A 24946-nucleotide genomic window follows, 5' to 3' on the forward strand; every position below is an offset into this window, starting at 1 on the left:
AGACACCTAAACTAATAGAACAACTACAGATGCAGTGAGATATCATTAGTAACCTGAACAGTTGTAGATTAGGGAAACTTTTATATTGTTGACTGACATTTTTGCTTTATGTCTAATGGCCACAGAAAGGGCTTGGAACTTGCTGACTGTTTCCGAACACAGCTGGCTTTGAAACTGCTACAGTGTTTACGGGTAACAAATGCACCCCACTTCTATGGACTTCCTTCTCTGGAGAGAACTTTACGAGGAATGGTTCACATTACTGCATTCCCAGGCTGGAGTACACATTCTGCCACAATTGAATCATTCACAATTTGTATGAAATATTTAACAGGCCTTCTCGAGGTAAGTTGTTTATGCTGTCATTTGGTCATTTATGTAACAATCATAAAGCAAAATATTAAAATTGTGAATACAATATTATTGAGGGAAATATATGTTTTGGGAAATTTTACTTGTAATTTGGTTGCAGAGTGGTGTTTTTTGAGGGGGGGGTTGTTTTGTTTTTTTGGTGAAAACCTAACAACGGATGTGTACAATTAGTGAACTTGATATTTTGGGTGTGTATAAGTTACAAGATGCAAGGAAGGAAAATCATAATATTGTATATAGCCAGTTAGAAATCAATAATTAACTTGAGTGGTAGAATGAAACAGATTTGTCCATAAAATTGTATATTTCATTAATTTTTGTGTTTGACAAGAGTGCAGTGTTTTTATGCTCTGTGGTGCCCTTTCTGAATATTTTATGACGTGTGCACATGTTGTCACTTGTACTAGACTTTGAGAGAGCCAGTAAGTTATCCATGCATGAAGATATGCCATAATCTTTCCCATCTGTGCACTTTGGACCTTATCCCATTCACTTTGAAGTGAATGGCAAAACTAGCATCGACTTCAATGTCGGATTGAGAATTGTTTACGCTCTTAAATGGGTGTCTATGCAAAATATATTTATTGTTCATATGTTATTTTCAGAGTATTATAACTAGCGATATCAAAATTAATTTAATCCAGAGCGATTTGAAATCTGTGCCAAACGAAGATTACTCTCATGTTAGTGTGGACTATTCTGGCTATATAACTGTTCAAAATGGTTATGTAACATTTGTTTTTGTAATAAGGAGCGGTGGCCTCCTCATTCAAGGAAAAGACATCAGCTGAAAACTAGAACTTGCATTGTCAGTCTTCCGAGCTAGCTACTGAAACCAGTCTGTAAAGACAAATATTAATTGAAATTAAAAATTAAGAAATCAATCCAAATACTAGGGGGGTGTATAAGCCAGAACATTTAAAAAATAAAACTGAGTTTCTGGACATTTTGACTGTGTTTTGTAACTATGAACACACACAGACATGCACACTGTATCTGTCTACAAGCAGATGTCCTTTTAAACCTTCCAAAAAAGGAACACCTGGACTGATAAATTAGACTGCTGTTTAGAGCCCTAGTGTGGTCCTAAAGCAAGCTGACAGTCAGTTTGACTGTCAGGCACCCAGCTTTCAATTTGCTGGTGGTTTCGGGGGGAGCCCAGGATTGTGAGGTTTAGTATCAAGGGTCAGATCCCATTACTCCTTTTAAACGAACATCTCTCAGTACCTTAGATGAAAGTAACATAGGGAAAACTCACTGAACTAACAAGAGCCTTACATGATGAGTACACCCAAAATGTTATGATTATTTTTCTAGTTTCTTTTCAAAAGTACAACTATACAGTGTTCTTAAATAATTTTATAACATAAAAAATACTTAAGGCTAGATTTTAAAAATTTTTATCTTGTTACTGGTTATGAAACAGAGTGAAAATAAATACATTGGCTATTGCCCTTTTCAAGATTCAGAATATATACCTTTTTCCATGCTTTTTCTAGCTCTCAAGAGAGATTCTTGGTAACCTCTATATTAACTGTGAGTTGTTATGATGAAACAAAAAATGTAAAGTAAGTGTTGAAACACTGAGTTACGATGAAGTGGCAAGGTTTCTGAAATGGAAATAAAATAGCTAGAGCCACTTGATTGACTGCTTCAGATGGGATTTTAAATTTAAAAAGGCACCCAAATTATTGATGCTATTGCAAAGAACAAGGTTTTCTGCTAAAGAGATTGGTTTCAGATAACAGCTGGGAAATAGGCAGTAGAGATCCTCCTGATAATACATAATGCAGATAGGATCTTAGTGTTATGCAGTTTAAAGTCAACCGAATAACATATAACTTGATAGAGAGTTGTTTCATGGAATGGTGGGAAACAGAGATGAATGGATAGGTTGTAATCGCCATGGTTTGGGGGAAAATACATTCCATTACATGCTGTTCTTAACATACTTTAAGCAGGTTAGTTAGGTCTGATTTACGCAGGTTTGATTTTTGTTTTTTTACGTTTTAACAATCTCTGGCCAGACAGTTACATCAGCTTACTGTAACTGCTACTATTCAGCAGGTGTTCCTGTATGAAATAAAGATTTTCAATTCATACAAGTAGCAATAAACAGCTCAAAATGACTGTCCTTTATAGTGTACAAAGTGCCAACAACGAAAGAAAGACCTTAAGCTATTTTTCACACAGGTATTATGATACAACCAACCAGTTTCTCCTGGATAGTGAATTCAGACTGTCCAAGGGACATTTCTTAAGAACTGAAAATATTAAAAGGGCTTCTATAACTATAAAGTATGCAGATCTTCATAAATTATATGTGGGGCAGGTTTGTGCTCCTTCCCTACTTTGAATTATCCTATCAGAGCATGTAAATACTAAATTAATCAGACAGACTTGGAATTATTTGGGGCCTAGGTTTTGGCAAATTATGTGCGAGAGTGTCCAAGGTTAAAAATTGAAAATATGTAAACAAAAGAATACATTAAAATTCTAAGTACGCTAATACAAGATTTGGCCAAAAAAAAAAGATAAATAATGAGTAGAATGAAAACACAAAAGTTCTACCAGGTCTATAAACAATAGGTAAACGAAAGTCACTGTAGACATGAAGGAAAGCCAAGATAAGAGCAGGTTGCTGAACATGAGATTATAGCTATATGACAAGTTAGCCTCTGACAATGTAACTTGTTATAATAGAATGTCTAGAATTATAATAGAATGGCTAAAAATGCAAGGAAAATGTATATTTGATAAAGGCTACTGACTTTTCTTAGTTATGATTTGAATTCATGGGAGTCTGTAGAACAGTTTTTACTGTCTGTATATTTCATGATAGCTTCACTTCAGGTAATAGTTTGTTTTGTTTTTTCCAGGTCATCTCGTCGTTTTACGTTGAGTGGGGAGGAAATGCTATGTCGTTCATGGGAAAAGGTGTCACTAAGAGCACAGTACTTTGCTTGCTTCACTTGTCCCATGAAATGATGGCTCAAGCCAAAAATACAGTGAGCGCATTAAAAGTTGTCCTTCACCTTGTCTTCTGTATGGTTTAAGTACTGACACGTTGTTATTGACAAAGTTAAAAGTATAGTTTCTTTCTTTCTCTCTTTTTTTCTCTTTCAACTGGGAAAATGTGTTTTTCTTACTTGAGTTCAGAAAGCAGAAGAATTTAATTTCTGTTGGTGCTTGGTTTGGAAAAGTTATACTTTAGATAACTCTGAATTTGAGCACTATAGAACATTAATACCAGTATTTTATACAAACTAGCTAAGGGTTCAGTTCTGCTAACCTTACTGAATTGAATAGAATCACAAAAGTAATCCCACTGTTTTCAAAGGGAATGCTGGCCTAACACAATGTTAAGGGTAGCTAAAATAAAATATTTTTAATTTTTACCTTTTTAAAGCGTAGTCTCCTCAAGATTATTTGAAATGCAATAATTTCTTTTATTTGAAATTAAGACACACCTCAATGTCTCCAACAGTTCTGGAAATGGAAACCTCGTTAACAAGATATTGCATAATTCTAGTTGTTTACAGCAGTGTTGGTTTTCAGAACTGTGGATAGCATCTCTAAGAGCATGCTTACTTCTTAAACAGCCTAATTTTTTCCTATTAACTATAAGCACATGCCACCTGTTTACTGTATCAAGGCCTAAACAAATACAATATTAGTGTTCAGGACTTCACTGTTATTTCCTAAATTCTGTACATATACCTAAAGTTATTTAGATAAGCTATTCAAGGAATAGATGATTTAATTTTTTTTAAAGTAATTGAATTCTCATAATACAGACCTAAACTTTGTGTCCCAAGTCATTGTGATCATATTGTGCAAGCTGGAATTTCAGTGATATGAGTAAGGCGAAAAATATGTTCTTAAGCCTAAACTGACTAAAAGCAAAGCAGGATTTCTACTGTAATCCATTTTGGGAGAAGGAATATTCAAAATAGGAATCATTGGTTATAGTCAAGACTGGACAACTGCAGTTCAGGATACATAGAACTGGAAGGGGCTTCCTGAGTCACTGAGATCAGTTTGCACTTGTGTACTGTGCAGTACAAGGGTTGTAGAGTTAGGCCACTTGCCTTGTAATAAGGGATCCTGGTTTTCTCTATTTAAACCCCCCCAATTCTCTGATATAAAAGAGAGAGAGAGTCTGATCCCGTTGTCGCTATGTGGCATCCAGAGCAGCGGGGAAGGGGCACGGAGGGGGCAGACCGAGGCCCCCACAGAGAGGTGAGGTAGGGGCAGACGCTGCATAGCTGGGACGGGGTGTGGGATGAAGCCACAGGTCATCCAGGGCATATGTGGAGGGGGAGGCAGGTGGCTCCCACCACTACATTCATCCTAGGAGGGCATGGGGGGGTGTGCCCCCTGGATCTGCACAGGGCGAGGGTGGGCTGCCACTTGGGGCAGTGCTGGGCTCTACCCAGCAGGGGAGCTGGGCTGGGCTGGGCTGTGTTTGGGACAGGCAGTGGCGCTGGGAGCGGGGGTTATGGTCAATCTTGAGGTAGCCCCCCCATAGGCCTCCAAGTGCTGCTGCTTCCCTCCTTGAACTCAGCCTGGCCCAGGCAACAACAGCAGCCCACCCTCGCACCACACTCAGATCCAGGGGGCACAGCCAGCCCACCCACCCCCATACCCTCTCAGAACATGTGCAGTGGTGGGAGCTGTTCCCCCCCAGACAAGCTGTGGCTCTGTCCCAGGCCCCACCCCGCCCTAGCTGTGCAGTGCTTGCCCCTGTGTCAGTGCCAACCCTAGCACCAACCCCAGTCCCTCCCTCCACGCGGGGGCCTTGGTTCCCACCCCCCATACACCTCTTCTTTCCCCGAACAGACTTACCAGCCGGATGCTGCTCTTCACACTGCCAGGCTGCACTCCTGACCACCCGCATGCTGCACTACAGCTGTGGGCATGCACGCAGCGTTTGTGGGTGACATTATTAGCCAAAAGAAGCCAGTTGCTGATAATGTCAGTTTTTCCTTTTATCAGTGCCAGTACAATACGGGACCGATGTATCAGTGCATGTCTATTTTTTTATCATGCAAAATCAGAGCTTCCTCTGCTCCTTTCGCTCACCAGGATGCAGGTCCAGCTGCGGCTGTCCCCTCCCCCTTCCCCTCTGCTGCTCTGTGGTGCTGAGCAGCCCTGATATGCCAGTGTCCTGCCTGTGCCATTGCCCCTCACTCCCAACCCACAGCCCCCTGGCCCTGCCAGTGCCCCTCACTCCCATAACTCCCTGGCCCGCTGCTGCCCCTAGCTCCCAATTTATAGCAGTTCCCTGGCCCTGCTGGTTCCACTCGCTCCTGCCCTCAAATACCATAGTGTGAGGAAGTGGGTGGGGCTGTGAGGAATGGGGTGGGTATATGGGGAAGGGGCAAAGGCGATTGTGTGAGGGGGCAGGGGGGGCATGTGCCCCCCCCCCCCGATTTCTGTCCCCACAGCAGGTTACGTGGCTGCAGCGTGGCCAGACCAGCTCTGGGCAGGAGCCAGCACTGCTCTGCCATGGCCACCATGGTGAGGCATAGCGGTGGTGGCCCAAAATTGTGCTCCTGCTGCTGCTGGGCAGGCTGGGGGCACCTTGCCTTAGCAGCCATGGTGGTGTGTGTGGTGCAATGCTCTCTCCCACGCTTCCTGCCTGCTAGGATGCGGAGGCAGCTTCTGCCTGGAGCTGGTCTGGCCAGGCTGCAGCTCTGCATCTTGCTGTTGATGCAGTAATCTGAGGGGGCCACATGCTCCCTCCCACCCTTGACTGTGCCCCCCACCCTCCCAATGTGTTGTCTTTGCTCCCCCATACCCACTCCTGTGACCTGCTGCCATGTTGCCTGTGCCCCCCACTCCACGCATTGCCTGTGACCCCACTCCCATAGACTTAACTGGAGGGAGCAGCAGGAGCTGCTTTCCACCACACTGCCTGGCTGCCACGTGCTGATCTTTGCTCATAATCAAGGCGTACTTTGGGTGTCTCTTGTTTAGCTAATCAGCAGAATGAAGATGGGTCTTTTCCCTCTGGGACAGAAAAGATATGATTGAACAACAGTCACTCTTAACAAGCAATAAGAAAATAACACAATATACTTTCCAAATTTGATATGGTTCCAGTCCCCTTGAGGTGTTAATCCCCTGCTTAAGGTACCAAGTGCTGACAGCTTCCTTTGCATTCACGGGATATGGAGTAATTGGCACGTTGCAGGAGGAGCTCAGCACATTGTAGAATCATTCCATAAATGCAGAGATGAATGATTAGGCCTTCACTGGTGGTGGTAGAAGGTTATGTATTAATTATGTGGAGTTATATGTATGGTAATATGGTCAACTATATGTTTCTGTAGCTATAAATTTTATATACGCTGTGTACTGCAGTGTTGCTCCCTAGATTGTCCTAAGCAACTATGTTCATAGAAGAGATTCAGATCCTGATCCTGATTTACAACACCAGTAATTTAGATATCAATTACTATATAGGTAGGAATAAATTATTTTTCACCTCTATGCAAATTATTTTATAAAAAAGGTACATTTTAAAAAAGTTATTTTCAGTGCATTGTTTATGCCAGTTGAATTGGTTCACATTAAAATAAATTGATGTATTCATTATCAAGTAGATTATTCCTTTTTCTGCTGACTTTTTTCTTTAACTGCCTTACAATACTACTACTTAATTTTTCTTGTGAGCTGCATCATGGCCGATTTTTCTCTTATTTTTCAGTGCTGGATATAACACGTCTAAAGTGATATTTATTTTCTTGTAATTAGGGCATTATGGATTTCTAAGCAATATAGTATCATGGATTTCATAGACATTAGGGCTGGAAGGGACCTCACAAGATCATCGGGTCCAGCCCCCTGCCCAGTTACAGTTATAATGAAAGTGCTGCAAATAATATTAGTGAGGGTTAAGCATTGTCTTTTGCCTCTTCCCCTGTGATGAAATTAGAGTACAGTATATTTAATTTAAAAAGGAATTTAAATCTGAATTATCTACAGTATTAAAAATCTGAAAAGCCAAGATGATAGTAAAACACAAAACTTTGGTGATCATTGTTTATCCTGACAATAATGATATGGTATCAATCTAGAAATTCTGCTTATGCAGCACCTAGATGTACATAACACTTTGCAAGTAAGTAAGTATATATTCTTTTAATGTGATACAAAGAAATGAACATGCAAGGAGATTCACAATCTCTGTACAAAATCTGGAACTAAATAGCATATGACACTATGTGACCTCAAATGAATCAGTATCAGCTTTGTGGGTACTAAGAAAGGAGAAACATCAGCATAGTATTAAGTAACAGGGTCTCTTGTTTTATATATGACTAGCAAATTGACCATCATGAATGACCAGGGGGTGGCAGGCAGGGACAGAGCACTGCCACCCTCTGTCCCCACCATCACAGTGGTGCTCCACTGTGTGTGTTTGTCTGTGCAGAGTACTCTGGTTGTTTCAGTCAGCATTGTGATTGGCTGCCGAGACAACCAGTCAGAGTGCAAATAAAGCGTTACAGACGGACACAGACAGACACGCTAAGGCTTTTAGTGTATTAGAATTAGTGTTGAGTTTTGTCTCCCACTGTTGTGCTGAACTCAGTTATCCCCTTCTGAGTTAAAACGATTTGCAGTATTTTCATCTGAAGTGTCTGCAGCTTGCGGGTGATCTGTTTATCATTCGGAACCTAATCCTGTGAAGATTTACACGTGTACTTAATTTTACTCAATTAATAGATTTAAGTAAGTGTAGGCAATTTTGCAGGGTTTAAGTCAGAATCTGTGCCCTACAACATGGGCACTCTGTAAGTTGCAATAAGCTTTAGAAAAACAAAAGGAAGTCATGCTCAAAAGGTTACTTCCTAAAACATATTGCTTTGCTTTTTACTTTCTGACCAGGATTTGGTCTCTCTCTGGTTCTTGCCTTATGAAAACAGTGAAGAAGAAGATCCTTCTCGACTAGGTCTGGCATGGCTGGTTCCATTATGGGTAGACAGAGACCCTGAGGTTAGTGTACTGTGGCAGTAAAATAGTTGTTCCAAGTTTAAGAAATGCATGTATCACATTTTTTAAATTATATTTTAATGATGAGGCTTAAAAAATTGGCACAATTTTAAATGTGGTCAGTGTAACAGAAAAATCCAAAATGTATCTTCAAATGAATGTTATCGCCACAGTTCTGTAGTCTGTCACTTTCTGTTTTTAGTTACTCGGGGTAATGGTTCATGGTACCATAGTATGCAAGATTTCTGCACTTTCTTTTTATTAACTATAAGCAGAAGTGTGTGTATGTGTGTGCAAAATAAAAATAAAATTCCTTTTAACATGAAGGCTGTGCTTGCTTGCTTCCCTCCTCAGACCTGATAAAGAATGTCTTGCATTCAGAAGCTTGTCTGTCTTTACTCCAAACATGTAAATTGGTTCAATAAAAGATATCATCCCCCCAAAATTCTTGCCTCTTGCATAAAACCTTGACTGTCATGGCTACAGAATCACTGTAACATGATCATTAACACGAATCAGTTGATGCAATAAAAACGAAATCTAATTTTTATATTTCTCAGAGTGGTGCTGAATGCTAAGCAGTGTCTTAAACAATGTTTGAAATAAAACTGAAGCTTTAAACCTGGCTAGTAAGATTCTTGTGGTGTTTCCTTGACAACTATGAATGGGGATCTTAATTTTTTTTTTAAGTTTGAATCTCATTGAAAAGAAGCAGGCCAGCCAGTTACCAATACTAGTATAGTCAGAGATGTGGCTGGGCAGCAGCAGTTTTATACCCTCACCAGTGGCACTGCACTGTTATAGTGCTGGACTGACAGTAGCAGCAGCACTTATATTTGTGTCCTGCCTAAGTTGGTGCCCCCACTCACTCTTCCTTCCTCTCTCCATCCTGTAGTTAAACTGCTGAGCACAGTTTAGGTTTTATAGAAAGACTGAGGTATGATAACATGTATACAAAAAAGTTACATGTGTTTGTAGACTTCAGTAAGGCATCCACATTCCATTACTTGTCAAATAATATTAAATGTTAAGGCCTTAATATTTTGTTTATATTTGTTAGCATAAATGTATGAGCAGCTATTTTTATATGTAATATTGCAAAAATTGAGGTATTGTCAGATTATTCTAAAGACTTCTGGATGCTTACTCAGCTTTCTAGGCATGTCTGCATTTCTTACTTAGGTGGATAGAATTTTGTAGTCTCAATACTTAAAGCTTTTGAAGGGGTATAAAAGGGGTATAAAAGCTTTGGAACACAAGTCAGTCAGTAACTTTTCAAGGTAGTTTAGGGATTAGGACAGTATGCTTTATAGTAGAAGTTTGAGAAATAATTGTAAAATATTGCTTTTTACTATAATTTTTTTTTTTTTTTTTTTTTTTTACCTTATCTTGTGAATTTCTTCCAGGTAAGATTCACATCACTTGGAATTGGATCAGCTCTTACAACTCTTAAAGCAGGATGCATTGCTTTAGCAGACAGCTGTCAGAACATTTCTGGAGGATTATGGGGAACAGTAATAAACATATTTCTGGATCAATCTGAATGTAGCATGGTACGCCGGGAGGTATGCTTTTTTTCTGTTCTGTTGTTCATGAATATACATCTGTAAAACCTTTAAGGTCATAAAGAATGAAAACAACTATATGAAAATTAAGCTGTTTGTGAGAAGATTTATTTATGATGGCACAACATTCCTGTTCCTTCACAAGTTAAATGCACCTAATGAAAATGTTTTTTTTCACCCTCTTCATTTAGCATTCAGCTGAAAAGCACTGAAGAGACATGATTACTAATGTAAAAGCAGAAGTAATCTGTTTCATTGATGTGCTAGTTTCATTGGAGCCACAAAAACAGTAAGGTGCTTAGAAGGATTTCTTTTGCTCTTACTGCTTGAAGCATTATAAAAATAATCCCTAACCATTCTTGCTGTATATATTTATAACATTATGAAAAACAATGATATATGCAATGTGGAGATGTCAGAATGCTTGTGTATTCTTTCTTTGGTGTTGAAAGAAATTAATGGTATGTTCATTTTATTCTCATCATTTAGCTTAACTTAAAATGTAGTAGTTGATTTCCTTTTTGTAAATATTAGAAAAATTTATTTTAACAAATTTATGGCTTACAGAAGTGACATATGAAAGCCTGTCTCAATATTCTTCACAGCTGATTGGGTAGTTCTGTGAACAAAGCATAGTGTAATAGAATATCTTTCATAGATTTCATAAACATTAAGGCTGGAAGGGGCCTCGGAAGATCTAGTCCAGGCCCCCGCCCAAAGGGCAGGAAGTCAGCTGGGGTCATAGGCGCCCAGCAAGATAAGCATCCATTTTGCTCTTGAAGGTGTTCAATGCAGGTGCTTGAACCACCTCTCATGGCAGGCTATTCTAAGACCTTGGGGGCTCAGACAATAAAGAAATTCTTCCTTATGTCCAGCTTGAAACGGTCTTGTAGTAGTTTATGACCGTTCGACCTCGTCATCCCTTGGGGCGCTCTGGTGACCAAACATTCCCCCAGATACTGGTGGTCACCCCTGATAAACTTGTAGGTGGCCCTCATATCACCCCTTAACTATTTCTTTTCAGTTTCACTCAGTAGTCATTCACTTAAATTGTAGAACTATTTATTAAATAGCTTTTGTTCTTCCATGGCCTCTGTCAGACATGAAACTAATAGTGTGATTTAGATTCAGATTTGAGGAAACACGGTAATGCGTGCAGTATTTGGGATGGGACATACATTCCTCAGATCCCAGTAGCAGGAGTCCTGAAGCCACAATTATCCAAGGGGTGGCTTTGTCCCAGGCCCCAGGGCATCCCCAGGCCTAAAAAACACCAGACAGCCTGGCTCCATACTGATTCAAAAGCCAGGGTCCTTGGAGCCAGGGCTGGGGAGAGGCTTCTTGACTCCACTTTCCCTTTACTTCTGGCTATAAAACAACCCTGTGAAGCCCAGCTGCATGTTCAGTTTTTAGACATGGTGCTGCCCCAAGCTGATTCAGATTATCAACTGAAAGTCAGATTGGCATGGGGTAGTTCTGGGTAAGGCACACATGCTACCTGTTCAATTTAAGGGTCCATACCAACCAGACACAAAAGTCTTCTACAATGTATGTGGAACATTTTTTTGTGCCTGGCTTTCCCTGCTATGATGCTATAAATTGGGGTGTGTATATATATAGCATGTTATAGATTTGCATCTCAATCATGTCATAATTGAAATGTATGCCAGGGCCTCATATGTTATATCTTGAGTAGTTTAAGTAAAAAAAAAAAACAACAACAAAAAAATCCCTGAGTGTATTTCCTAGTATGTTTTCTCTACACAGCTCAGACTACCAAAATGCTCAAATACAGTTAATTGAATATAGCTTTGAAATCAGTGCATGTTCATGGTCTCTGTTGCAACTTCTTGAATAGACTAGCATTGTTTACAGTGTTAACAGTGCCTGATGGATATAGTGCTCGCACTTCATGGAGAAGCACTGGAAGTAGATTTTGCCAGTTCATGAGAAATGCACAATAAGTAATGAGCTTCATAACTTAAGCAGAAGTCACTTATCTTTTATGCATATAAAGGATATTTTTCCTTGACTTGAAGAAGCCTTCTGAACTATTTAGAGACTGAGCAGTGGGCTGATGAAATAAATTATGAACTTTGTTCTCATGTCTTAACTCAGCGCTAACTATATATTTATCCAAACTGTAAATCTAAGAGAAATTTATGAATTTAATATAACCTGCTTCTCATTTTGAACTGAAATAGCAGTTTTCTTCTTTTATTCCCCTACAATTATAGTACACTATCTAACTGTATGAGGTATCATCTATTAAAAGGTAGAGCTAGAAGTGTTCAGCTAAATATTTAGATTTTTTCTTAATTGTGATGGAAGAATTTAGCATAGCAATAATGTGACTTTTCAGTTTCCTTCCATGCCCACTGTACAACCAAAATGTAAGGATTCAAGCTTGTATAATTCAGTTTTAAGATATTAAAATACTTCTGAGACATGTTTTCTCAACAAGCTACCTATTTTAAAGTAAAACAATGTAGAATACTTCTGCACAAAAATGCTCCAAAAATGTAAATCTTTTGGTGTCCAGATTATTGTAGAACAGTTGGGATCATCTTTTGTAGTTATTTTAAAAATTAATTATCAGAATTCTTTTTTCACATTTTATTACGTCCAAAAACATAACAAAAACAGTTTGGGATATTTAAAGAAGGAAGTCTTCTAAGTGGCAATTGGGCTCTTACTTAGGAGGTAACGGTGAACTTAGTCCTGTATGCAAGTAGACATTGTCCCAGCATCAAGTGTTTTACAGTTTAAACAAAGCAGTTTCCGTAGGTGTGCATGTGAGATACTGGGGACAATTGTTGAAAGACCTGCATTTCTGTGTTATAAAAAGACTCAGTCAACTTGAATGTAGTAATTGTAAAAGTAATACCTAAATAGTTTTTGATATTGCACCTGGCCTGTATTTCTTCTGTCTTTGATATTTTTATAATAACATTTGTTTTGCTCTTTCAAAATATTTTTCTCTCCATAGCTATTATGTGAAATCCAGATAAATTAATTATATTAGGAAAACAGTGAACCGCTGTATACAATACCATCAGTTCCATAAAATAAACTGAAAAGAGAGTTTTTTCCCCTCTGATGCTATATTGTATTAGTGCTCTTAGGTGGTGTTTTAGGATTTTTAAATTGATTGCATCCTTTTTGTGCCACAGTAAATCTTGACATTTTAAATGGCTTCAGGAATGTTTAAGCTAGCACAGTGAGTTGCTGATTAATATGCCAGTTTGACCTATGATGCTGTTACAGTGCTGTTGAATCTGGTGCTTTGTTTTGTCCAGCAGCTTCAGCAAGATGGCAGTATTAACACTTTTCTTTTCTTTTAGGCTGCTTTTATTCTTCAGAACCTTCTTGTGATCCCAATGCCTACTGAAGAGAAGAAAGATTGTGCTTGGCAGGTGAGGGGCTATTTGTCTTTGGCATGGGATTGCTATGCATAAGGTGGCATAATTAAAAATAAAACTGTATTCTAGTACATACATAGTATTTAAGTGTATGGTATAAATGGAAAACTTTTGTGTGTAAATAAAACTAAAATATTTTGAAATGGGAAATATATTGTTATCAAACCTTCAGTAAGTCTGAAAGAGAATAATTACTGTTTCATCTGTATTCTTCAGAGCAGTAATTACTGTTTAAAATGCACCTGATGGCTCCTTTTATAGTAATGACATTTTGGCAGATTATGAAAAATTCAGATTAACAGTTTGTTTTGGGTGAACTGAGAATACATCTTTGTTTAGCAGTGTAGCCATCTCTTGTGAAAGCAAGTTACTGCTTTTGAGTTTTTATAACACACTTCTCAAAACCATCTCCATATTCCTACTGATGGGTTTGATATTGCTGCTGTTGAGATGTGTGGAACTATTTTGAAAAGCTTTATCTGTTGGGGAGGTATGAGACCAAGCATAAGAATTTTTTTCCTGCTCCTACAAGCTTCCTTAATAGAATTTACTGTTGTGTTCGCAGGTTAGACCCTCCTTCATTCTACCTAAAGATTTTCTTTAAAATAATTCAGGCTAGTAAATGATTCTCCAGTGTCCGTATCCCTTAACCTGTTCCAAGAGCCTTTAGCCACATATCAATAGTCATGTCAGAAACAGTTACCGCATCCAGTGCCTTCTAGATCTGGGCATGACTGGCATGGTAAATGAGTATACTTTTGCCATACCTTTATTCTTCCTTAAAGTTTCAGAATAAACTTAACAGTTTCAGTTGCACTCTGTTAGGACAGTCAGATGTTCAGACACCAGTTAGCTTGCCACAATTGTTATGCAGAACCAAAATTAGTTCTGGACTTCCAACTAGAATCTCTTTGGCCTTGTGCTTGAAGCACATCTGTAACCCATAAGACCAGTCCTGAATAAATAAATAAATAGAACTGTTTCCTTAAAAATTCCCTTTCTCCTTCACCTCTTTCCACTTAGCATGCTTACAGTGAAGGCAGGAAGCAAGAAGTGATTGAGAAAACTTGCCAAAAAACTCACCACTCAAAATCCCTTGTTTGCTGGCTTCTTTGCTGGTTCTGTGTCACTGGCTCCTGTGCACCTTGAATATCCTTAGGGTCTTGAATAGCATACATATTTACATTTGCCAAACATTGATAGTCATAAAAATCATTACAGTTTTTTAGAATTTTCTATTGTTAGGTAACGGTGTCCAATAACAGTTAAATAACTTGTTTTCTATGATTAGCATAATTATCTTAACCTACAGGCGATTTAGTCTTTCCACTGTTCTCATAAATTAATGCTTAAAATATTTGACCATTATTTGACAAATATTTGATCAGTTAACTAAGTAATTTTTTACTATATCTACCCTGTAGCTACAGAGAATAGTTTGTCTCTATCCTCCATTTAAGCACCCTTAAATAACTTGAAATTGTTATCAAATGTCCCCTCAGTCACCAGGTTACTTCAGAGTCCTTCACCTAGGTCCTAGCCTGTTTAAGAATTGTCTGTCCTTAGTGCATCAATGCTGTCACTCATTTGGTGCCACCACAGCCTTCCTTGACCATACCAGCCCGTCAGGCATTTTGGATATTTTGCCTGTAACAGAAGATTTGAACTAACAATCTGCAGGTGGACCTTATTAAGTCCCTTTGGAGGAACAGAAAGGTTGTCTTCCAGATGATCAGCCAGTAAGGGGGAGCACAATTCCTACCTTCAACCTATGGGGGGCAAGAAAGGTGTGGTTAGTGTGCATCAAAAATCAACTGCTACATCTTGCAAGGAAGGAGGACATGGAAGTAGGCACACTCTAATCTGGGCTTTGTTTCAGTCTTTTATAAAAACTGTTCATACAAACAGTTAAATTTAATTGCTATACTTCTAGAATATTATTCTATCTAGTAGGATGTAAACATGGGAACCTTTTTGTATGTGTCTATAAATTGTTTATTAAATGTTCTCATGCTATATAAAAAATATCAAAAGCTTTGAAAGTAAGATAAAAAAGACTGGATTAAATCAAAATACTGCAGATGAGGCATAACAAATTTGTAACAAGTAACAGTACTGACTTGGGTCAACATGATTCTGATTCTTAGTAAGACACATAATTTAACTGACATTGCACTGGTCATTTAATAAGCATGCATGCTGAAAGATATTATCCAGCAGTATTTCATGGTACCTGGTAGATTTATAAAACTATTGACATTTAAGCAGCCAATTTAAAATGTAAAATTACAATTAGAATTCATGTTGGGGCTAAGGAGAAATAGCCTTTCTTTTCACTAAGAGATGATTTGTCCATAGTCCAAGTAATGTAAGTAAGTAAGTTCAAAGAAAAAATAACAGGATATAGGGAATAATAGAGGAATGTTTAAGAACATAAAGATATATCCCCTCTGCAACTGCTTGAAAGTGTTGGTAGTTACAGGTGTGGCTGGTAAACTCTGACTGGTGGAGCGGTGTAGCATCCCATGGGGGCGGGCAGTGGGCTTGCACCTGGCTGGCAGCAAGGTGGGGTTTCTAGCTTGCCGGGAGGGGGTGAGAGGGTTTGCAGCTGGCTGGACACTCCAGCCGGTAGGGAGAGGCTGCAACCATCCCTACTCCCAGCCAGCTGCAAACCCCTTTCCCCCCATCCTCCCCAGTGCCAGATGGCTATAAAACCCCCTGCTGCTTCTGTGGGACGCTCCATTGCCCCACCACTTGGAGTTCACCAGCCACGCCTGAGAGTTTGGAGACCAAATTTTGGAATGGAATATGTTAACTGCAGTGACAATGCAGTATATCATCTTGATAACAATGGAGAGCTTTCTACTCTTTCCGCCCCCTACCCCCTTTTGAAAACAACATAACAAACTTTAGCCATTAGTAAAATCAGCCTATGTAATTTAATGTTACTGGACTACAACATATTATGTTATCTCAAGGTTGCTGATGTCAGTGCACACTGTGAATAAAACTAGTGAATTACTCCAGTGCCTTTTAACTTGTCCCTCTGGCCATAAAGTACTTGGCACAGGGTTTTTAAACTGGCAGAGTTTTGGATATCAAAAGTTTGATGCAATGTCATCATACTTAATGTCTGCAAAATTCCCAGAGTATGCAGTTGTCATGGTTGATGCAACCAAAGCATATTGCTGACACCCTCTGAGCATAGAGTGCAGCCCTATAACTAACTCATTAACAGTTTACATGAAGCACAAAATTCTTTGTCAAAGAACTGCATGTTCTTTAATTGGAGTAAAAGGGAAATAGTGAAAACAATTAATGTTCTGCATTGGTATTACCAGTCAGAAAGGATGGAAAAGTAGTGCTAAAATACTGGTTATAACCAAGAGTTACTTTTAATTTAGAATAATTTTATTTTCTCCTGCTTTTAAAAGTCACTACTTGTGATTTTTCCAAAAACGTGTCCAAAATGCTTTTCATTATTAGTGAATATTTAAAAATCAATGCAACTGATTATGACTGAATGTACTAATATGATAAGGTTGTCAATTTTAAATATAATGTATATGCTGTTCTTCCTTTGGTTAAATTTATAGGAAAGGTTCTTACTTTATTTTCCTAGGGGCAGTTTGTTCTGTAATATAGATTCCTGTTTAAGAGATGTATGTATGGATATGAACCTTGTTTCCTCAGGGTCCTTGTGTACATGATGAAGAGTCCGGCGTATCTCAAATAGGAAAACCTGCTCTTCAAGCTCTATTATACCATTGCCACTTCTATGAACATTTGAAGCAGATGGTGAAGAACTGTTACCTTGGGCGCTACATGTTTGATTTAAATTGTTCCCTTGGAGATGGCCTCCTAGCTGGAAGAAGTTGCGTAAGTGGTAAGTGACAATTTCAATACATTGTTTTTAGGGCAAACATTCTTCTAGTTTAGAATTCATTTTTTTTCTTAATAGAAAGGTGCCAGTAGGTAACCATCCTAGACTAATATTATTTTATATATTAAATTATATATTGCTATATACTATCAAAGACTGATATCAAAATATAGATACATGGGAAATGGCAGCGCCATCATAAAGCCGTAGGCATCAAGAAGTATTCACATCACTTTCTATGCTCTTGGTAAAAGAGAATGAGGGTGCATAGCGTGTGGCCCACAAAGGTCACTACTAGTCAAAAAACTCTGATCCTGAGCACATGAACATGCACAACAAAAGTGAAAAGTCTGCATGAACTCGATGCATATTCCATATATAATTTATTATATTACTAATAACCATCTCTAAGTTTTTCTTTTTCGAAAATCATTGCAAATTGTCGTTGTTAGTTGAATGAAAGCTTAAAGCATCAGCTCCATGATGTTACACAGTTTTCTTAAAAATGTAAAATCATAGTTTACCTAGTCTATACTCTGTGGACAATTGTAAACCTTGCATTTGTATGTTTTTTTAGGGGTTACTGATTTAAAAGATCTATTACATCATCTGGTTCATTTGATGCAAAGTATTGGTGGGGGAAGTTAAACTAATTAGGAATTGTAAGAGGGTTATCACAGTAACAGTGAGGAAGTTCAGGCAGTCATTAATATGAGCGGCTTTTAAAAGCAAAGTTGTCTTCACAGCATTGCAATCCTAAGATATCTGAGGCACATAAATAGGAAAGAAGTTCTGTGTCATAGAGTCCAGTCTCTTGCTATTTGAGGCAGCTGTCAATAATCCTGGTGATAATCTGATCAAGTTCCAACTTAAACCTATTTAGTTTTTTGGCTCCACTATTCCTATTGGAAGGCTATCCAGAATCTCATTTCACTTGTGATAAATAATGTTAACAGACTGACACTCTTAAGACATACTATGAAATGTCATTGGAAGGTATGTCACGAGGGAATATGCATCGAGTTCATGAAGACTTTTTACTTTTGTTGTGCATGTTCACGTGCTCAGGATCAGAGTTTTTTGACTAGTAGTGACCTTTGTGGGCCACACGCTACGCACCCTCATTCTCTTTTACCAAGAGCATAGAAAGTGATGTGAATATTTCTTGATACCTATGGCTTTATGATGGCACTGCCATTTCCCATGTATCTATATTCTGATATCAGTCTTCGACAGTATATAGTAATATAATTTAATATATAAAATAATATTAGTCTAGGATGGTTACCTACTGGCACCTTTCTATTAAGAAAAAAAATTAAAATTAAAATGTCTTAACAATTAGCTAGGGCTCAAAATTATAAAGTGTAAGAACAGATGCAGCCCTTCCCACTCTGAAGGGTTCCTATGCCATACAATGTGGTATGCGTGACACATTTCACTCTTAGCATTAAAACAATAGCCTTTACATTATGCTTACTCTGTTGCTACCAATTGTGCCTTTAAAATATGGTAAAACCTAAAATTAAATTATAAGGTCTTTGAGGCAGGGACCTCCACTTATTCATTATGTTTGTTTTCTGTGTGTAGATTTTTATCATATTGTTATTAAACTTGTATCTGATCACTTAAGTTGATTAAACTTTATGCAGCTGGAGTTTCAAATGAATACAGTTATCCTAAACCGCTATATACTTTTGCTGTATACTGTTTTTTACTGCAGCCTCTCTTTAGTCTCAGGGTCTGCTGGCTGATGCAGTCCCTGCATTTTATAGCTTTGTGATCTGCAAAATGAGTTTTATAATGCATGCAACTGTTTTAGTGAAAACGCAAACTTCCGTTATGACTCTTTGATTCGACTCGCATTCTTTTTAGTACCTTCCCTTGTCAATCCAAAAATGTTAAATATTTGAATACTTAGGCTCTTTCCTCTTTCTATAGACTTTGATGATTTAGTTAATCTTTGGAGAGTTCCAGCCAGTCAGAGCCAATCTCTACATTCTCAATCAACATCTGATACTATGGTAAGTTCCAAAGGAGTACATGCATACTAAGTATATGTTTATATACTAATACTTTTAAACTGATGCTGGCATAAATCTTGAATGTAAAAAAAACTGTATCATAAAGTGTTATACTAGTTTAATTTTAGTAAATTGAATGGACCTTCTGCATTCATTTACACAAGCAAATGCAGAAATAACAATTTAATTTTTCCAGTTACATATATATATTGTGACAGAGTGCATGGTGCGCCTGTTACTTTAGGTGACTGCAGCTGCCTGAGAAGCAGCCTGGACGTGGTAAATGGGGATGATTAGGGAGTCATCTGACCAGAAGGAGGCTGGCCTTGAGCTATATAGGGCCAGAGCTTGAGCTGGTCATGTAGGTTAGACTCAGGAGCCACAGGAAGAGGAGCTCCAGGCACCAGGACTGCAGTGGAGAGCTCTGGGTAGCAGGGCTCCTGCCTGAACATCTGAGCTAGTGTAAGCAGCACTGAATAACATCTAGAAGTTTGTGGAAGGGATTATGGGGTTGAGGAGGTCCCATCTGGCCCTGGAAGCAAGGCCAGAGCCCAGGAAAAGGGCAGAGAGGATCAGAAGCCTGGGAGTAGAGGGGGGCCGAATGTGGGGCCAGAGGGCCCAAGTGTGTTGAACGAATTTCAGCGGGTGATAACATCTGTAAGGCATGGAGTGTGGTGTAGGGTTGGATGGAGCCACGCAATTAGCTTCTAAGGCAAGATCTGGGTTATTACCAGGGATCCTGAGTTTCTCTGTCTATAAAAAATCTCAACTCCTCCAATAAAAATCCCAAATTTTCTGCTTTACAATCCCAAAATCTGCATTTTTCCACAACTATATATCTCTATCTATACCTAGGGAAAGAGATCTCTCTCTTTCTTTTTTGCTCTCTCTTTCGCTGATATTTCTGTATCTGTACACGTATATCAATATACAGTATATATAGAGGTAACAGTTGAACACAATGTTTTATTGATATTTACAATTTTAAAGCAGTTTGGAAGCCAACAGTGCCTTGCTTATCATAAAGTAAATTCTAAATACCTATATATATTGGCTTTTGATTTTGATTTTTTTTTTTTTAAATCATGGAAGATCAGAGCTCCCCCTGCCCCCTTCACTCACCAGGACACAGGTCCAGCTATGGCTGTCCCTCACCACTGCTTTGTAGCACTGAGCAGCCCTGCTTTGCTGGTGCCCTGCCCCTGCCCCTGCCCTTGCCCCTGCTGTTTCCCCTCATTCCCAACCCACAGCCCCTGGGCCCTGCTGGTACCCCTCATTCCCAATCCATATCCCCCTGGCCCTACCAGTATCACTCATTCCTGACCCACAACTCCCCCATCCCTGCTGGTGCCTCTCACTCCCAACCTGCTGCCCTTCACCCCCAGGCCCTGGCCCCCCCAGTGTGTGAGAAAGGGGTTGGGTGCATGGGGAATTGGGCACAGACACTGTAGCAGAGGGCACGTGCTCCCCCAGATTTCTGTGCCCACATCAGGGCATAGGTCTACAGCCTAGCCAAATTATCTCAGGGTAGGAGCCACCTCCATGGCCCAGCAGCTGGGACCAGGTGCAGAGGGAGGAACGCACCACCATGAAGAGGCGCCCTCCTGCCCATCCAGCAGCACTAGGGAGCATAACTCCTTGCCTCCGCCAAGCCTCACTCTGGCAGCCATGCCGCTGGGTCATGGAGTCAGCTCCTGCCCAGAGCTGCAGTCCGTGCCCTACAGTAGGTGCAGAAATCTTAGGGAGGAGCATGTCCCCCATGCCACCTGCTGCATCACCTGTACTCCCCTGCAACCCTGCTACATCATCTGTGCTCCCCACCCCTGTAAACTTACCTGGACGGAGCTGAGGGAGCTGTTCACCACCACCCTGCCTAGTTACCATGTACATGTGTGCACATGCATATACACATGGCAGCCCCTTGCAAGCTAGAATCCTGCCAACCTGCAAAGGGAAACCTGAGTTTTCCCACATTTTTCTCCATTAAAGGGGAAAATCATGATTTTTTTAGCAGCAAACAAAAAACCTGGATCCATGGTTACTACCAACAAGGTGTGGCAGGCACAGCAAGGGGAGTTTGGTCTGAGAGGCAGTGAGGCTGATGGCTAAGAGGGGGTACTCTAGGGGCAGGGTGACCACCCCTAAAAGGAGGACCCTGTTATAATATGGATAGTGTTTAATTCTGGAGCCTGTAAGCTTGACAGATTTCCTAAGTCCTTGGTACTGTTAACAAAATCCAAAGTGACTTCTAGCTACAGTTACCTTGCTGTCTAGTCCAAATTATGTTTTCAAAGTGATAGAGTATTTACTTTATGCTGTCGCAGCATAATGTATAAAGTCATTACCATGTGTGTGTCATTGTGTTCAGATATAATATTATAACATATTTTGGGCTCCCCAAATGACTTTGGATCACACAAAAATTCCATAAGTGGTATTTGCAAGGACTGCCATGTGAGATTTGACCACCCTAGAACCCAGGGACTTTTTTCCTTTTTTTGGCTAGAAGACTAAGAACTGTAATACAAATTTTGTAGGAGTCAAAGAAGAAATTTCCCTTGCTGTTATTGCACAGTAGTCACTGATTACAATTCACAAATTGTTAGAAGTTTTGCAAACCTACTCAAGCCTTCCCAATTCCTGGTCATTATTCCCAGGAAAGTTTTCAAATATTGTATGAGAGTTTAAATTTCCAGGAGGAAAAAGCTGATGCTTTTAAAAAATTAAGCATGTTAGCCCTTTAATAGAATGTACATTTGAGTCCACTGTATTGTGACCAGAGAACCTACTTAGTGGGTTGACCCAGGTTAGTGCAAGCAATTAGAATTTTACTATTAAAACAGAAGGAAATCTCTACGTAGAGTTACTTTGTTCAGAATGGTGTACAAGAAAAACTGCAAAAATGAGCAATACAAAAATTCAAGTACCCATGACTCAATACAGGGCTGTTGAACTTTTATGCCTGGTGTGGCCCATGGTGGCTTACTGCACGGATACTGTTCCTTCCATCCCTGACCATTGCAGCACAATATTATGCAGACCATCCCATCACTGCAACACATGCCCCCTGACTGCTGCACAATCATTGAGGCAAACTCCTCTTCTTCTCCCTTCATGTGGTTGCAGACTCACCCTCAGTTTCCTGCACTGCTAACACTGCCCTAACCCCCTGGGGTGAACACAGGAAGTGGCAGCCAGAGGAAGGAAAGGGAACTAGAGACTGGCTCCTATTGCAGCTGGTGCACTATGGGCCAGCAGCTAGGCAGGAGCCCAAGGGCTTTGCATTAAGTCTTCACAGGCAACCAGCTGGACATCTCAGACTTAACATAACATTCACTTGAATCATCATATTGATTATTATACTGGCAGCTATTACTAAATCTCCTAACTAGGAACCTACCAAATTCATGGTGGAAATGGGGGTACTGTGGCTCCTTTAATCTTGCAAGTTCCCCCATACCATTTCCCCTCCCCCCCCACCTTGCTGTTTGGTGGAGGGACCCCACTTGCAGCTTACTCCTGATCAATGGGGAGACAAAAACTGTTTTTAAATAGGATGCTGTTTTTGCTTCCCACCACTGATTGGCTGAGGCAAAAATGTGGGCCCCTGACAGCCCTTCAGTTTGCTGCTAACTGGTTAGGAGGCAAAAATGGCACCATGTTTAAAACTTTGGTTTTAGCTTCTCTGCTAATCAGCAGTGGGGGAGGAAGCAAGAGCAGGGGGCAAGGTGCACACAAGACAATATGGAAGATTAAAGGAGCCGCCGCGCACTCTATTTCCGCCATGAATTCAGTAGGTCCCTAATAACATAGCATCTATTAAGTGTTAGTTGGTGCTCAGTTATGGTTAAAGGGCAGTTCAGAGAGATGAATAGTTTTGTGGAAGATATTGACAAATTCTTCTAATGGGAGATGACGGCTCTAGGTTAAATGATTGTGAAAAATTGGGTGAGCCACCATTTCTAAAATTTGGGGGAATCTAGGGTAGATTGACAACTAAAATATTTATTCAGAATCTGTTTCTCTGTTAAACTGATGTGCAGATGTGGTAGAAAGGAACAAAGAATATATGATGAAGGACACTGTTACCTAAGCAGTCCATAAAATTTTATGTATGTTCTTTTATTATATAGCATTATTTCTTAGTGTTGTTGTTTTAGATTTATTGTAGATGGTTTCAATGTTTATTTTGAGGTTAACTACATGTTTTTTTCAATTTTAGAAATATTTTAGTCCAATTTTTTGGATGGTTGAATGTTTTGGGTAATTGATCCAGATTTTTTTTTTTATGTGTTCTATTTAAATAATTAACAAAATGCATGTAGAGTTTGGAAATGTTTGTTTGCTCAATTAATAGTATTATTCTTGTGAAGCTGATTCTCTAAACTCTCGACTCTCCACCTGTTGTAGGTGCTCTTTCAAGACTGTCTCTTATTGATTAACAATATAAATTATTGCACGTTCACTTTATAAGAGTAAAAGTAAACCAAAACTAAGCTTCAGGCTTTTTCATTTGCATTATTTTGAACATGAAATATGTATTTCAATTACAGATGTACATATTGTTAAAAAAATTAATCATTTAAACTCTTCTGATTATATTGGTTAAACATTTAACCAATAACATGTACCTATGGAGTAGCCAGCATCTGCTCTGCTTGCCACAGAGTGAGGCACACATGGGCATCAAGTGGCGCTCCTGCTGCCGGCCATCATACCCTGCCCTACCTCCCCTTTCCCACCTCTCCTCCTCCAGGGAGAAGACTGGTTCAGCTCAGTTCCATCACCTCCTCCCCCACCCCGGCTCTAGCATTTTGATTTATGCAACACAAATTGCTGGTGGAAGGGGCAGGTGGTGTGCAAAGGCAGGTTGGGCTGCCTCAGGGAAAGCTAGTCTAGCAAAGTAGTACCAGTAAACCATGAGACTTCGCACAAAATAGTCTATTTTAAATGTGAATTGTAATGCATTAACAGTATAAATACGCAGTTTAACCATTTAATCTTTCATATCCCTAATTTCATATCCCTAATTTCAGTATGCCTTGTCAGAGTTGCTTAAGTGACTACTTTGAGTTATGTGGAGTCAAACGCAACTGTTGTTTAGCTTGGCCTGGGCCTGCTTCTTCCTCAGATCTAAGGAATGGCACTTTGGGTCCAAAAGCTTGTCCAGCATATCTCCCAACTATGCAGTTGGTTTAATAAAAGATATTACAAGAAAAACCCTTGCCATTTATGCTTCCTGGACTAGCATGCTACAACACTCCATCCATGCCACTTGTTAGATATGTGACCTATTTTTTAACACATACATTTGAAATTGTAATTGTGATGGCTTTGAATCAAGGATATCTGCTTGAGGATTGATTCAATTTCAGTGACTTAGTCTTCTAGGGCAGGGGTTGTCAACTGGGGGTACACTTACCCCCAGGGTACTTGGGTCGTAGGGGGTATGTGTGGGCAGGTGGGGACAGAGTGGGCCTGAAGGTATTGTTAGAAATATTATTAAAAATGCATTATCAATAGCAGATTTAGGAAAAAAAAACACAGCTGCTAACCCTCCCTTGTCTCCTTAATGAGAGAGGGAAGGGGGGTTTGGAAATTGAAGGGAAAACCACCAAAGGCCCTTTGTACTAAGGTGTCACTCTCTCTCTGTTCTGCAAATTTACTATCTCTTTGTTA

General features: G+C 39.5%; 1 protein-coding gene across 1 annotated transcript in view; it reads left to right on the forward strand.

Moving 5' to 3' along the window:
* Positions 1-24946, forward strand: part of LOC109316845 (rotatin-like) — a 139817-nt gene that overhangs the window by 68529 nt on the left and 46342 nt on the right. Inside the window, 7 exon segments of the mRNA XM_019545221.1 lie at positions 126-345; positions 3252-3380; positions 8269-8376; positions 9780-9938; positions 13283-13354; positions 17054-17246; positions 19185-19267. Of these exon segments, the coding sequence (XP_019400766.1) occupies positions 126-345; positions 3252-3380; positions 8269-8376; positions 9780-9938; positions 13283-13354; positions 17054-17246; positions 19185-19267 (964 nt within the window).

This window comes from Crocodylus porosus, unplaced genomic scaffold (assembly GCF_001723895.1).
Source record: "Crocodylus porosus isolate Cpor-Errol unplaced genomic scaffold, CroPor_comp1, whole genome shotgun sequence".
NCBI classification, from domain to species: domain Eukaryota; kingdom Metazoa; phylum Chordata; order Crocodylia; family Crocodylidae; genus Crocodylus; species Crocodylus porosus.